The sequence below is a fragment of the Tenrec ecaudatus genome, chromosome 15 (assembly GCF_050624435.1).
Source record: "Tenrec ecaudatus isolate mTenEca1 chromosome 15, mTenEca1.hap1, whole genome shotgun sequence".
NCBI lineage: Eukaryota > Metazoa > Chordata > Mammalia > Afrosoricida > Tenrecidae > Tenrec > Tenrec ecaudatus.
Window position 1 is genome coordinate 59,253,218 of NC_134544.1, and position 15,440 is coordinate 59,268,657.

At 54.4% G+C, this 15,440-nt stretch overlaps 2 protein-coding genes across 5 annotated transcripts in view; one reads left to right on the forward strand and one right to left on the reverse strand.

The window, feature by feature from the left end:
• EMILIN2 (elastin microfibril interfacer 2) overlaps positions 1-3,672 on the forward strand; it is a 74,976-nt gene extending 71,304 nt beyond the window's left edge. For both annotated transcript variants that reach the window (XM_075532490.1, XM_075532489.1), the window contains exon 8: positions 2,626-3,672. In XM_075532490.1, the coding sequence (XP_075388605.1) occupies positions 2,626-2,963 (338 nt within the window). In that variant the 3' untranslated portion in view covers positions 2,964-3,672. The remainder of the gene's footprint in view (positions 1-2,625) is intronic.
• Positions 3,673-5,442: 1,770 nt separating this feature from the next.
• LPIN2 (lipin 2) overlaps positions 5,443-15,440 on the reverse strand; it is an 89,817-nt gene continuing 79,819 nt past the window's right edge. For all 3 annotated transcript variants that reach the window (XM_075532492.1, XM_075532491.1, XM_075532493.1), the window contains exons 14-20: positions 14,596-14,740; positions 13,856-14,004; positions 13,317-13,403; positions 11,966-12,118; positions 11,167-11,281; positions 8,874-8,977; positions 5,443-8,586 (exon numbers count right to left, since the gene is read on the reverse strand). In XM_075532492.1, coding sequence (XP_075388607.1) covers positions 8,442-8,586; positions 8,874-8,977; positions 11,167-11,281; positions 11,966-12,118; positions 13,317-13,403; positions 13,856-14,004; positions 14,596-14,740 — 898 coding nt within the window. In that variant the 3' untranslated portion in view covers positions 5,443-8,441. The remainder of the gene's footprint in view (positions 8,587-8,873; positions 8,978-11,166; positions 11,282-11,965; positions 12,119-13,316; positions 13,404-13,855; positions 14,005-14,595; positions 14,741-15,440) is intronic.

The following is a 15,440-nucleotide window of genomic DNA, read 5'->3' on the forward strand; positions in this document are numbered from 1 at the left end:
AGCTATGAGTCCTTCTGAGGGCAGCCTTTGGCCGTGGTGGTGGCGGCAGCGGTGGTGATGTGCTGTTGAGTCTCTTTGTACTCCTAGCCCCTGAGAAATCAGCACAGAGGCCCCAGCTGCCCAGCTCTGGCTGCCCAAGGGCCCAAGGGAGAAGGACAAGATGACACACCCTCAAGATCAAGTGCTTGATCAAGAAACACCAGGTGTTTCTTTAGCATTTCGGACACCAACCGTTCCTCCCACAACACTTTCCTTTTCTGCTGGGTTGAGACTTGCTTGAAATGGCCTCAAGGAGCCCACAGAGGGAGCGTGGTTCTTAGGGAAGTGAACAGGTGGCCATGGTCACGGTCAGCTAACAGCAAGGGGCTTCGTCGTTGGTTCGCAGCCAGACCTCTCCTCTCCTCAGCCAGCAGCTAAGTCTCTGTCTAGCCCTCAGCCTGCCCGCGAGCCTGCCTCCTAGTCTCAGCCTCGGCTATCTGTGCCTCTATCTCGGATCATGGCCTGGCTCCGCTGCTCTGCCTTCACGGGCTCCATGCAGCAGCCTCTGGTGCCTCTTGGCCTCTGCCACTGAGTGGGTTCCTTCTTCTTGTGGCGGCGGGGGTGCTCTTTCTTGACGGTGCTGGGCTTTGTCTCAGCTTCTGAGATGGCTTTTGGACACAGAGGAATGGCTTTGTTGAAGGTGTAGTTTTTGTCTTTCCCCCCAAAAAAACAAAGGGTGGTGACTCGGTTCACACCCTCTTGTGAGGAGGAGATTCAGAAAACATCCCTTCATCCTGTCCTTTAGCCTGGCAGAGAACTAACTCCCTGCAATATGACATAATAACCGTAGCCAGAGAGGCTAGAGTTTTTATACGCCACACACGGGCTTCTTCGTGGACCTGATCAGCCACTCTGTGGTACACACCAAAGCTGCCACAGAGGTTTCCAAGGCTAACAGCTTTGCTGGCAGGTCTTTCCTTCTCATTAGCCCTTTTCACTCTTGCCCAGGTGGTTCCCAATGTCTCAGGACCAGGGCCTCCGAGGGAGCTGGAGGAAGGCAGACAGGGTCTTCCTAGGCTGCAGGGTTTTTTGTCATCACCCTCAGCCCAACCAGGGCTCCCAGCGGGCTGAAGGCAGCGGGTCTGAAATCTTGCAAACATAATCAGTGGAGTTTGGAAGAATGAGCCTTTGGGCCTCCAGGCTGACCAGAGGATGTTTAGGAACCTGCATTTTCACCAGCTCCACAGGGACCCAGTGTTTACCACTGCTTCAGGGTTGCCGGGACCTGGGACCTGGGGCCTGGCCACTGCTGGCTGCACTGGGTGGGGGACAGCCTGTGCAGGAGGTGGATGGTGACCACCTTTCTGCACATTGCCCTGGTGCTCTACTTCCCCAGCTGTACCTCCCGTGGAAGCAGGTGCTCTGTACAGGAAGTTGGGGGCTGGGGTGTGTGTGAACACATGGGAGGCCTCACCCCATGCAGGTGTTCTCAGAGCTGAAAACCAGGCACCCAGAGTGCTGGGCCTCCAGAAAGACCCCAAATGCACTGCCATCGAGTCTGCGTCGACTCCGGGGCCCTGCAGGTTACCAGACTGTTCAGTCAGGAGCAGTCAGCTCCATCCCTCTCTCTTGGGTTTGAACCCTAACCATGCAGCTACCAGCCCCAAGCTAGGAAGGGGGCGGGGTGGCTAGCCTTTTGGGGTGGATTTTTTTCCTGGCAGTTTGAAGACCCAGGCTCTTTGGGCCCCCTTTTAGCGCCTGAGCGCCTCCGTGTTTTCTTAGCTCCTGATTAGTCATGGGTCACTTTCATTCCCCCTACAATGCCTGCCCCCACCCCCTGCAGAACGTGGTGCAGGCAGATTCTCCCAGCTGAGGGGCCCGCCATCTTTCACCTCCCCATCACCATTTTTGCGGCCTCTGTGCCCAGAAGGTGTGGTGGACTGGCTTCGTGACCATCAGTGACTGCATGTGTATGGCCGCCAATGGCAGCCCTGTGTACACAGACCAAAGGCAAGGGGCCTGCCCCTTCGATGCGAAGAGTTGGCTGGGGTTGCCTGCAGCTGCTCGGCAGCGCATCTCTTCTGGGTGGGCTCAGGAAAGCGGGATCTCCACCCCTGCTGCCCCCTGGGCCCACAGTTCGTGTCCTCACAGGGACTGGTGGCATACAGCAGCCGGACTGAGGCCAGCGGCCGTTTGACCTTGGGGTGCTGTGAGTGGGGAGCCCAGAACAGCCTAAGCGCGGGGTGAGCTGCTCTCCCCAGAACTGCCCGTGAGTGTGGTCACAGCCCGGGGCTTCATGTTGCAGCTACCGATGGACCCCGCGGCTGGCCAGGAAGAGGTCTGAGGAAGCCAGCTCTCCTCCCAGCCGTGCTAACGGGGGTTTATTCCTGGGGGGCACTGCGGAGCAGCGAGGGGCTAGCGTTCCCAGAGCCGCTGTAGTGCAGGCAGGCGTTACAAGGGTGACGCTGGATTCTGGGTTGTGCAGCTCTCGTCTTGGGACGCTGCAAGCGGGAGCCGGTCCTCCCCACGGTGAAGGCAGGCTGACCAGCTCCCTTGGCATGCCCGGCCTTCGAGGGGGACCACTGAGCAAGCGGCCATGGTAAGCGGGTGGTTGTGTATCACGAACACTGTTGCCTGCCTTCTCAGGGATCTTCACGGCCCCCTACGAAGGGCGCTACCTGATCACCGCCACCCTCACTCCCGAGAGAGACACGTACGTGGAAGCCGTGCTGTCGGTGTCCAACGCCAGCGTGGCCCAGCTGCACACGGCAGGCTACAAGAGGGAGTTTCTGGAATACCACCGGCCCCCGGGGGCGCTCCACACATGCGGGGGCCCGGGGGCCTTCCACCTCATCGTGCACTTGAAGGCAGGCGATGGGGTCAACATCGTGGTGACTGGGGGCAGACTGGCCCAGACGGACTTCGACGAGATGTACTCTACGTTCAGTGGGGTGTTCTTGTACCCTTTCCTTTCCCACCTCTAGATGTGCTAGGGCAGAGATCATTGTAAAAACTTGAAGTTTAATATATTCAGTTTATGTAATTGGAGCACTGATGTAGGGTTTCCCTGCACATCCCACCCTTCCCCTGCCACGTGGGTCAGGCCACCACACTGCACTATTTCAAGGCAAATAGCCAGATGCTAATATGTGGCTGAAGCTGCCACCAACTTAGGCCGCTCCACCTGACCAGCTGGACGCCTCGTGAGTGAGTGCCCTTGCCTCTCAGTAGACCCTGCTCTCCTGGGGTTTTCCCAGTGGCGGCTGAGCAGCCAATAGGAGCCTGCCCGAGGGTCCTGGGCCTATTTCTGTGCTTGGACTCGTGGGTGCTGTGAAGGACGCTGGTGGACCAGAGGTTGGCGTCCTGCTGGTGGAGCTGGGAGGAGGTTGGCGTGGTTCCCCGTGGCTGTGGGCTTCCCCAGGGTGCAGAGCTGGGTCTCCCCATCTGTATCTCACACTGCTCCGAGTGTCAACACTGAAGGGTGGGAAGCTAGTGCCCCCGCCCTGGGCGGCAGCTCCAGGCTGGGCTGCTGTGCATGTCCTCGGGCACGTCACTGCTCACGTGGCCCTTCCTTCCCTGGCGGCAGGGGTGCACAGCCTGTTCCTGATGCTTGTTGGGCTCCTTAAATGACATGTACAACATGAAGTACAAAGACAGGGAGGATCAATAAAGATGGAAAACCACTCCAAGTTATTTTTCTGAAGCCTGCTGCCTTTATGATTTAGAAGGTGTTCAAAAGCAAACTGTGGAAAGGTACTTGATTTAAAAAGTGGCTTTGGAAAGTGAGCTGGAATAAGCTCAAGTCAACTATGAAGTTGGCGGTGCTCCTTGTGCTTGCAGAGACTGGTGGTTGTCAGCACCCTGCTCACCTGACCAGAGATGGCCGCACTCCTGGTACCCAGCTCCTGCCCTGAGCCACACCGCCAGGGCGCCTTTAAGCCACCAGAGACCCACAGACACTGGTCACACAGGGCTCGGCCACCATGAGAAAGGCTGCGTGCACTGAATCCAGGCTCAAGGTGGTACGATCTGCTGGTCACTCGAGTACCAATGTTCCAGGGATGTGTGCAAACAGGTCAGAGATTTTTGGGTTCCTTTGACTCAAAACAATGCTAGTCTACTGCTTACAAAAGAAGTTAGCAGGGTGGTCACAGGACAAGCACTTCGCCCCTCTTCCCTGCGCTGTCATGAAACCCAGCAGCCGCTTCCTTCGCCGACCTGATTGGGGACCAAGAATCGCAGGCTTGTGTGGCTGGCTGACACCCTGGCTCGCCCTCCCTGCTTCCTCAGCCGAGGCAGCTGACTGATCACCCTTGGCTGTCCCAGAAATGACTCATGGAAAATAACCCCGAAGCAGGGGAGCCTTTTCAGGAAAACCCAGCTGGCACGTGGCCCTTGCTTGTCCTCATGCTCCCACCCTTTTGTAAGACCGTACTCTGCTCCACAGCTGACAAGGCAAGAACCAGAGAAGTGGCTCCCCCACACCCCTAACTCCCTAGTAGGCCTCCCTAGTACATTTCAACAGCTCATCTACTGAGCAAGGTGAAGTTTAGCTCCGTGCACACCAAGATAGGCCAAGTAGAATGTATCCACAGAGAGCAGGGTCCTAAGTTAACTGGCTCTACCCAAGGGAACCTCTAGATCCTGAGAGGGAGGGAATGCAGGTTGTTCCCTTTTAAAACCATCTATAGCGCCCGGAGGGGTCCTGGTGGCATAGGGGTTATGTGTTGGGCTGCCACCCTCAAGGTCCACCGTTCAAAACCAGCTGCTCCAAGGAAGAAAGATGGGGCTCTCCACTCCCGTAACAGTCTTGGCACTCAGCTGAACCCTTCCTTTCTGGTACCTTAAGTCTCGGCCCCGGTTTCCTTGGGTCTCTTACCTAGAAGAACATGTACAACATGCTTTTCCCACAGGAAAGCAGGTGCCCTGTGCACCTGCCCGCACCAGGAGAGGGCTGTGCTCTTCGGCACACACTGGGATACACACGGTAAGGGACCAGGAGATCGTGAGACGGCAGAAGGGCAGTGACTTAAGTGACACGGGACTTGGCTTTGATCGGAGGTAACGCTGAGCCTCCTAATCTGACCAGGGAGGCGAGAATCAGGACTGGACTGGACAACGTCCACACTCAGGCCCGGCCCGTGGGAGGGGAGGTGGCCAGGGCTCTAACAGTCCTCTCAAGGACATTTTGGGTTGAGGACAAGGAGGCAAAGAGTCTATCGCTGCCAGTGGGCTGGCTTCGGCTCTTCCCTCCCTGGCAGCCTCCACAAAGCAGGCGCGCTCAATTCCTGTGGGTGCAGCCTCGCTTCTGGAGCCAGATGTTAAAAGTAAGCACCAGAAAAACAGTCCTTTCTGTAGCTAAGACCCACATGCTAATCCACGAGCTGACCGCTCCGGAGCGGAGACGCAGGCTGAACGCCCTCACAGGGGAAGGGTCCAACACATTTCCTTTACGCCTGTTTGTTGTTTTAACGTTTTATTCGGAACACCAAACATTGCACCCAAATGTGATCCATTTATTTCTTTACCATAACTACGAGTACTGTACTGATGTTTACAATTGGTCTGACAACTTAAACTTATTAGTGGCATTGCTTGTAATCAATCTTCATCATAAACGGAGCTTAATTGTTAAAATGAAAACACCAAGTTTCCCCGCCCTTTCTTATCTTCAAAACAAACAAACAAACAAACAAAAATATTAGTTTTCACCTGGAAAGAGCACTGATACAAAAACCAATTTCTCGGCGGTTTCATTAAACGCAGCGTGCTCTACAGCCAGGAGAGCCGGCCTTCCCTTCCCAGAGCGAACGTGACACCCAGGTGATCCGATGCCCTGCCAACCTCTGTTCTGACGGATCCGCTGCACTAGCCCCACACACTGCATCGCGGCTGAGCGCAGGGCCCCCGGGCAGCTGTGCACCCCAGCACTGCCCAAGTGCACAGGGGGCCCAGAGATGGAGAGAGCTTGATTGGCCTTTTAGCAGCTGTCCTGGTAGGACACTGTCCTGGGGTAAGCCGTTTCTTTTTCCAGTTGAAAACTAAGCAGATGTTCTTAAGACACGGCAAGCTCAGTCCTCAAGCACGGACGGTCTGCATGCTCTGGGCCCACGTGTGCACTCCCCACCGCCTGACAAGGATGCGCACGTGCACACCGCTTCACACAAGCCCAGCTTAAACACATGGCTTACGTCAATGCAAATACCACAGGTAGACTGCATTGGAAAGAGGGACCATTCAATCAATGGCACAACTGATAGAATGACGCAGAAGAGCCCATCTGCCCTGGCAGCGCCCCAGCACTGCACGCCTCGTGAGGGCAGGGCGCGCCCCACGAACTCATCATCCTAAGGGCTGTGAACAAACACACGCAAGGGCATCTCTCTTTCACAGAAAGAACAAATGTCATTTGTACCAAATGGCAATGGGTTTTTTTTTTTTAGCACAAACGTAATACTTTCATTAACACTATAGTAATAGTAATTCATCTACTTTCATATGAGGGACTCCTTGAAATAAGGAAGACGACGCATGTCAACTAGCACATATATGCCCACTGGATGGACCTGTGGAGACAAAGCCTACTGCTTGTGGGACAAATGGACTGAGGCCCTCAGCACAGTGCTGGCTTCCCGGCTGATCCCTACGGAAGGCCTGTGTCAGAGAAGAGCTCTCAGGGAGAGACACAAAAGCCTGAGGCTCTTGGAGGGACAACCTAAGGGAGGGTCGCGGGCTGAGAAAGTATCCACGAGGGTTTTCTTAGCCACCCCTGCAGATACCTACTAGACTCAGGCCGGGGGGCACAACACACCATTCTCGGCCCATAGGACGGCCATTGGCGTCCGCGATGGCACTCACTGGGCGCACGGCACTGCAGTAGACCCGGTTACCAAGGGGACTCACTCCGCTGGCACCTGCTCTCCTAGGGTTTTGATGCACTACTTAGGTAAGAACTTCACACACGGCCTAACCTTGTGTCCCTAGCCTAGTGTACCTATACATGCCAATCCAACGTGGGAAACCATTCGTCCAAGACACTGCAGGCGAGGCCTCAACTGGGGAGCAGGGCCCGCCCTGCACACCCTCTCCAAGGACCACTGCCTCCACATCCAGCCAGCCGGGGGCAAACCAACTCCCCAATCTGGAAATGTCACCACCCGACTCTCCCCTCCGGGTCGTTAATCCTGTGGGTGACAGGGGCGGGAAACCCCAGGGGAGGGGGGTGTGGGAGCTGCCACCAGTCCGTCAGCTCTCTCCACCCACTGCCCACCACATGGGGCACTGGGGAGGGCCATCTTTGATCCCCAGAAGGCCTCCTCTCCAACAGCTCTCTTGATGCAACCCCAAGGGGACTGTCAACACCACACTGTGGAGAATGACCCCTGGAGGGACAGGACACAGGACCGGGTGCTGTCGGTCCCGCCTTTGACATGAGCTCTGTATAGCTCAGTTGACAAGCTGAGCTGCGCTTCACATTTTTGGAGGAAATGCATGGGAACCACCCCCCTCCATGTGCCCATCAGGCCTCATAGGGCAGCCAGCACCTGGCAGACGGGAGCAGTCGGGTGGGGCTCAGGGACGAAGGGGAAGGGTGTCCACAATTGACTCCCAACACCTGAGCCAAGCCCTATCTGGCCTGGAGTGAGTTGAGCGGCACTGGGCTTTCCTGACACTCAAGGGTGGGCAACTGTGAGAAGCCCTGCCCAAGCGAGACGGCCGACAGCCGACCGACAGCAGGTGTGTTAGACATACACTACCCCAGCAGGCAGCCAGCCCAGGGAGGCAGAAGAGCGCTCCTGGGATGGGAGGCTCTATTTCTCTTCTTCAAACTCAACTCCCACTCACAGGGTATTTACTGAGCACATAAGACATATATATACCTGCAAGAGCTGCTTCTTCCGGAGTACGAAGAAATAAGGTAGTGTTCCCCCAAGCAAGGCTCAGTGTTGTAGTGTTCCCCCACGGCTCAGTGCCAGAAGCCAGTTTTGCAGGGCTCTATAGAGACAGACAGACAGACAACTCTCCCCACCCCCACCCCTCCACTGGGCTGAAGCAGCGCCCTGGCTGAGGGCAGAACAGGGGAGTCCACAGCAGAGACGTACAGGGACAGCTGTAACAACATCACTAACTGGAGAGATCAAGAGCCTGACTCTTATCTGCCCGGAGGCAATGAGACCACGGGGCCGTGTGCTGCTTCCATCCCCTCTTTCTTGGCTACACTTTGCTTCCTTTGAAATTGTGCAATGGAAGGAATGCCCAGCACACTCCTGGCACAAAGAGTGTCTGGGGGTGGGCCAGCCCGGGACGGGAGGAGACACAGCCCCCTGTGGGCGGCTCCCGGTGCGGCTGGCACTGGCTCTCAGGGAAGCCCCGTGTCCTCCGTGCAGCAGAAGCCAGTCAGTCACATGTCTCCCATCAGGCAGAATGACTGGGACCCCCACTCTGGGAGGGGGGGGGTCTCCTCAGGCCAGGTCGTCCAGGCTCACATTGGGGATCGGGTCTCTCCAGTAGCAGAAGGAGCTGAACTCTGGGCACGGAAAGGCCGAATTCTGTTCTTTATTGAGAAGCGGGAACACGTGCTCCACCAGTTCACTCAACCTGTGGTACCTGGAAGGGGGTGGGGGAAGGAACACATAGGCTGTTACAGAAACCAGCCAAAGAACACACAGTCCGGTTTACAGCTCGCTTTTGTCCTCCTCAAAGTCCAGTTGCCCGTACGCCTCCAATTCCCGTTCTGGGAGTAGAACCCAGCCAGGACTCTCCTGCTGACAGAAGCAGCGCTGTGGGAGCTATGGGAGGCTGCCTGCTTCTACAATGTCCTCCGACCGCCGAGTTAGGGGGGTGGGGGGAGTGGGGGTTTGCTGGGCACCAGACTGCAGTTGCATTGCACTTACGATGACTTGTTGCCTTTGGTCCTTTCCTGTATTAGCTCCCCCTTTGGGTTCACGGTGAATATTCGACAGTCCGGAACTCCAACTTGTGTGTATGCATAGACATCCTGCAGAAGAGAGCACGTGGTGGGAAGGGAAGCGTGTCCAGAGACACTGCGGGGCACGTTCCATACAAACCACAGGGTGTGTGGGGAGGCAGACAGCTAGGGCTCTTACCCCTCCTGGGACCCAAAGCTCCTCTCCTATGAGGTGGCTCTGGGAGGCGCCAGAACCAGAGACCGAGTTAGAATCCCACAGCCACCGGCGAGAGCGCCCACCCTGCAGGCGTGTCTGCCTACAGGACCTGGGGGACAGTGGCACGCTCCCTCCTCGAGGCAGGTCGCACCCCAAATGAGTGCATCGTGGCTTTAGGCTTTGCTGTTGCTGGGCGCCATCAGGTCACTTCCAAGTCACAGGGACCCCGACTGCCGTTGTTGTGTCGGAGCCCTAACGGCAGCCTCGGTGCCGGTCAAGCTGGTTGAGAGGGGTCCTCTTTTTGACGGACCCTCCACTTTGCCAAATATGAGATCCTTCTTCAGGGACTGGTCCTACTGAAAATGTGTCCAAGGAATGGCAAGAGAGGAAGTCTCACCATCCTACCAAGGAGCTACCATCGCTACCAAGCTGTGCTACCCCTGTCGCTACCAAGGAGCAATATGGCTCTGCTTTTCCAACGTAGAACTTCTTTCTTTCTTCTGGCAGTCCGTGTTCTTGACCAACACTCTAATTCAGATGCACCACTTCTCCCGTCTTACCCAAGAAAATGAAGGGACTGAAAATGCCCTTGGTTGAGTCAGATGTTCCTTAGTTCTCAAAGTGACCTCTTGGCTCTTTTAACACTTTAGAGGTCTTTTGCAGCATAGAGGCCCGTTTTTTTAAATTTATGATTATGGGGCTTATTAGTGAAGTTAACAGATTTCCACAAGTCAGGATCATGAAGGACCCAGTCTTCTATCCATAGGGGTACTCGTCTCAGCCCTGTTTGCAAATACTTCTCTCTCTGGTCCTTGGTCTCTCAGCCACGTAGTGCCTTAGCCACTGTTCACTGTCTCACAGTGGCTCCTCTGCTTGGTCTCATGGTCTTTGCCTGTGGCCGCTTGGAAAATCCCATTCTTTCCTCAGTCCCTTGTCCGGATACTCATACGAGGTGCAGAGAGTCCCTTGTCCGGATGATAACACAAGGTGCAGAGTCCCTTCTCCAGATACTCATACAAAGTCCAGAGAGTCCCTTGTCCAGAAGATAATACAGGGTCCAGAGAGTCCCTTGTCCGGATGATAACAACACACGGTTCAGAGAGTCCTTAGTCCAGATCTAATCTTTCTGCCACATAACTGGTGGTCCTGTCAACTTGAGGGTGTCAGTGTGTTCTTATGATTCCAAGGGCCTTGAAAGGACATTTCATGAGGCTTAAGGTTTCAAACTTGCCTTCGAGAAGTTTATAATTAGAGAAGGGAGAACCAATTCTGTCCAACTGAACACAGTTCTTTGAAAGAACTGACCAGGTGAGGACATTGTGGAAATACAAATACATCTGAGTCAGATACAAGGCGCATAAATCGGCTCATGGTCTCACATAGCTTTAGCACGGGGGAAGCATGAAGTCTAAATCTGGGCTCATTAGGAAAGCTGCTTGGGCAAGTCCAGGTTTCTAAAGTGCCTGGAAGTCCTGTGCCGAATGAGCTTTGTGGGGGAGCTTGGAACAATGGCCACAAGTCCTCCATCATTGTTCTCTTACCCCTGTGCCTTAACTACACTTGACTTGGCTTCTCCTCCTATCAGAAGATACAGCTCATGTTTCAACACTTTGCATCTCAACTTGTCCCTTCCCATACCTTTGGGACAGTGGGGCAACAGAAGATGTGAGGTAATTAGAGGCTTGAGAAATGTTGGCTGAGTGGGGCTTGCTGTAGATACCTCATCCAGTTAGCTGTCTTTGTCAATGCACCTGTGAGTGAGGCCATCTTGGAGTAGCTGTCCCTCAGGTGAAGGCTGCTGCATGGCAGACACACTCGAGGCGAGCCGAAGAGCAGCCTCTCTGGCCCAGTCCAGCCCAGACCACCGACCCATAAAATCACAGACTAGAAAATGTTAATTGTTTAAAAGACCTCGGGGACAGATCAGGTGAAAGTCCAGTGAACAGAAGCCATAACCGTTCCATCGCTTGTGTTGTGTATTACAAAACACACACAAAAAGGGCCCACGTCTCCGCCTCTCCCCACCTGCCCCCACTGCCCCCGCAGCCCAGAGGACACTTACGTTCGGGCGGTTTCCGAAGGCAGCGTAGAAGGGCTGCCTGGACGGGGCGAACAGGTTCTTGATATCGTTCAGACATTCAATTTTGAACTTCTCTGGCTTCTTTTCTATCACTTCTCTAGGAGGGAAAACACCGCACAATCAAAACAACCCACAGGCCAGTGCACCGACCTGACACGAAGCCCCTCCCACTGCGTCCTGCCACGGTCCTCCCCACCACACCCCTGTCCCAGTCCCATTAGGGTGCTTTCAGAAGCAGGCGCACACACCAGCCCAGCCAAAGTTTCTGAAAGGATGTATGGGCCCAGTTCAATTCTAGGACATGTTGAGCAGCAGTAAAGGCCTAGAGGGTCGTTTTGAGCCAGGATCAACTAGATGGCAGTGGGTTTGTTGCTGGCTTTTTTTTGGGGGGGGGGGGAGCGGGGAGGGTGGTGGTGATTCTTTAGTACTTTCCAACGTACTCGCCCACACCCATCAAATGTGAACCATGGCCCCGGGAGCACGGGTCTAAAAGGATTCTGTGCTCACACGGACAGTTTTTAAATCCCTCGTTACTGGTGATATTAGCTTTCTTCTCCAGTCGGACGGCTGTGAATCCGGCAAAGACAAAACGTGAGAATCGAGTCTGGGGGGGTGGGCGTGCCTGTACAAGGTAAGAGCTCTGGGAGGCCAGGGACCTGAGAGAGACGCGCACACTCTGACTCGGACACCAGCACATCCCAGTGGTGACAGGCACTCACACACATAGGCCACTCGGGGCGCCCAGGCTGGCCCGGTCTCACAGGGCGGCGGGTCAAAGTACCTGTGGAAGGCCGAGAACAAGCTGCTGGGGGACAGCATCAGGGGGCCCCGAGGCAGGATCGTGCCCTTGTCATTGACCCAGTGCAGGTAGCCGCGGGTCATGTCAGCCATGCCGATGGCGCGGGCCGAGCAGTACAGGAACTTGTAGCCGTTCCTGAAAGAGGACACAGACACCAGCGTGAGCCCTGGGCTCTGGCTAAAAGAAGGGGAGGGAGTGAGGGGCACGTTTCCTTCAAAAGACACTGAGCGAGTGCCTTCACTACTGTGTCTTTAGAAGAAAACTAGTCACGGTTGTAATGATTGTATCTTTCCCTAGAAAACATCGCTGGGGGGTGGGGGTGGTAATACACACTAGGAATTAGGGAAACATTCTAAGTCATCGATATAATTTATCCAGCAGGTAGTTCATGAATGCCACATTACAGAAGAGTCAAGCAATCACGGTCTAGCTTTAAACTAATAAGAAAATGCAACCAGTGTTCTTATTTATACAGAATGCGCACCATCTTCTAAGATAAGGAGCAACATTATTGGCAAGCATACTAACTTTTAAGGATGGCATGCTGAACTATAAGACACAACACTTTCAAATCACTGCAACCCCAAGCTGTCAGGACCCACAGAGGCCCCGACTCTACTTCTCCCTCAAAGAGCACCTGACAAAGGAGCCCAGGGCCTGAAAGGGGCATGAGAGATCTTGGGAAGGGAACTGCCTCCCAACTGAGGCAGGGAGAGAGGAGCTGGCTGCCTGGGTGCAAACCCGTAAGAAACTCGGCAGGAAGAGGGAGGGGTGTTTGGGAGCTGGCAGGGAGCCAGTAAGCGCAGCCCCCCCCAGAGCACACCAGCACAGGCTAGAAGGTTGCCAACAGCTGGGTGGTGGCAGCCTTTGAGCAAGGGGTGGGGAGCTGGGGGGTGAGTACATATGCAACTGACTAGCTTGTTTCGGACATGTCCACACATCAACATGGGCTGGGGGAACTGTCCCCTATGCGTGGCAGGCATTACCTACTGTAAGAAATACCATTTAAAAACACCTAAGAAATAAAAAATGAAAGTAGCCTTCATCGTTAAAACTCTAGCTGAACAACACGTAACTAGCTACATGGGGACTGTTGTGGAACATCCCATGATCTTGTCACTTCGTTTCCTCCCAAACTCTTTGAAAGCCATTTGTAAAGGCTAGCTGTACGGGCAAACACGGCAGCCCCTCACGTGAGCTCAGTGTCCAGAGGACAGACTGAGATAGCACAGGGAGAGCCTGTCTCACAGCACGAGGCACACCAATGTGCGTGTCCATGCAGGAGAGCCCGTTGCCCTGGGTGTATCAGAGCGCTCGAGGAGCCGACACCTACTCGTTGACGGAATGGTAGAGCCTTGCTATGCCCTGGTGAGTCCAGTCTTTGCCCAGCTGCGGGAGGATCTGCCCCAGCGCATCAGACCTAGGAAACGGTGGGAGGAAGAACAGCTATCAGAATCAGGTGTGCAAGAAAGCCCAGAACTTCCCCGACTGGGTTAGGGACGAGCTACCGGTCGATCCTGGGTGGGCTGGGCTCCACCAGGTTGTGTGCAGCCGCACAGGGGGGTTTGCCAGTGCACCGAGGGGCCGTCAGGACCAGAGCCAGATGTGCACTTTCGGGAAACATGTGCAATCACACGCCTGCTTTCCCTCGGCTCTAGTCTCCTCAGCTTCTCACACCAGGAATTTGGAGACCACACGACCAACTCTTTCCAGACAACTGGAGAGATTTCCGACTCTACCACGGCAGCCTGCCCCTCTCCTTTCTCGTGTGGACTGCACTACGAGGCCCCAGGGCAGAGCACTCAGACCGCCCCCAGACGCCCAACTGAGGAGTGCCAGCCCGGGCCCGCCATGAGGATGGGCAGTGCTTACTTGGTGATCGTCCCGTCGATGTCGGAGATGACGACCTTGTCATCCCAGTTCCACAGGTAAATGGTGCCTGCGCAGCGACAGGTACCTTGATACTGGGTCGTAATACTAAATACAACGTCATTTGGCCCATCTTGCAGCTTCAGTTTTGCCTTTTATAAAAGGTACAAGAATAAAGAAAAACAGAGTGGGGAACGGAGGTCAATGTTTTTAGGGTTCACACCACCGGAGAGGCAGGGGTAGTTCCCTCACCCCCAACGAGCCCCGCGCTGAGCGGTGTCGTGAACCTCAAAGCCACCTCTGGACATAAAGCCCCAGACCTTCCTGCTCTCCCTCCAGACGCGATCGTCATGGCTCTGAGACCCAGTCTCCTGCTACCCCAGAAAGATGCTCTCCATATTGAAAATGGGTAACATCGAGGGACGAGCAACTAAACCAAACCAGGCGAATGGTTCTTAACTGGAGAAACGCCATTTCCCTATGGCCGTAGTTCCTAAGAGAACACACTGGGCCTTCAGTGTGAAGATCCTCAGAGAAAAATGTTGAAGATTCCGATTCCCCAGGGCACCAGAGGGCAGCTGGGAACAGGGTAGGGTCTCTTCTGTTGAGTATGAAAATGCTTACAGCTTGCACTGTACAGCTTATGACAGACTTGCAAGTGGGGCAGACGGAAGAGGCAGCCAGGCAGGCTGAACAGCCCCTGCAGGAAAGCGCAGTGGATCCCTTCAGAGCCCGGCACTCACGATCTGCTCCGAGGAGAGTCGGAGGGACTTCTTGTAGGAGGGCGTGCCGCCGTGCAGCAGGTGCTCCCCGGGAATAGGGTCCGCGCTGATGGGTTCTTCCAGTTCTTGGGAGGCCTCTTCACTCGATGAGTCATCCTCAGATGGCCTAGACAACGTCAGATCGGAGGCTATGACTGTCACACACAAATGATCCAGGCTTTCTGAGTTTCTGCCAGCCAGGCAATCCCGTAATATGTGTAGGCACGTTATTTATGAAGGAATGTTAGTTACAGAAAATCTAAGTTTGTGGGAAAAGTGGAATGGAAAGATAATGGAATTTTTCTATGAGCTTTTTAAAGCTCCCTCATATAATACTGAAGCAGCCACAGGGCCTTTTACTGAGGACACCTTCATTTAGGATTGGGAAGATATGACAGCCTAATGTAGTGGTTCTCAACCTGTGGGTCCTGACCCCTTTGGGGGGGGGTGTCAAACGACTCTTCCACAGGGGTTGCCTGAGGCCATCAGAAAACACTTATTTCCGATGGTCTTAGGAACCAAGACACTGTTCCTCTATCCGTCTCCAGGCGGGTCCGCTCATATGCAGATACGCCCAATGCGAGTATGCAACGTGAAGACTGTTACCCATGCTACGCCATGCTTCAAGACAAAATTTCACTGATTTGTAATTAGAAGTAAATATTTCACAATATATAATGACATATTGTTTTTGTGATTCATCAATATACTTTTAATTATGTTCAATTTGTAACAATTAAAATACATCCTGCATATCAGATATTTACATGATGATTCTTAACAGTAGCAAAATTATAGTTATGAAGTAGCAACGACAATAATTTTAT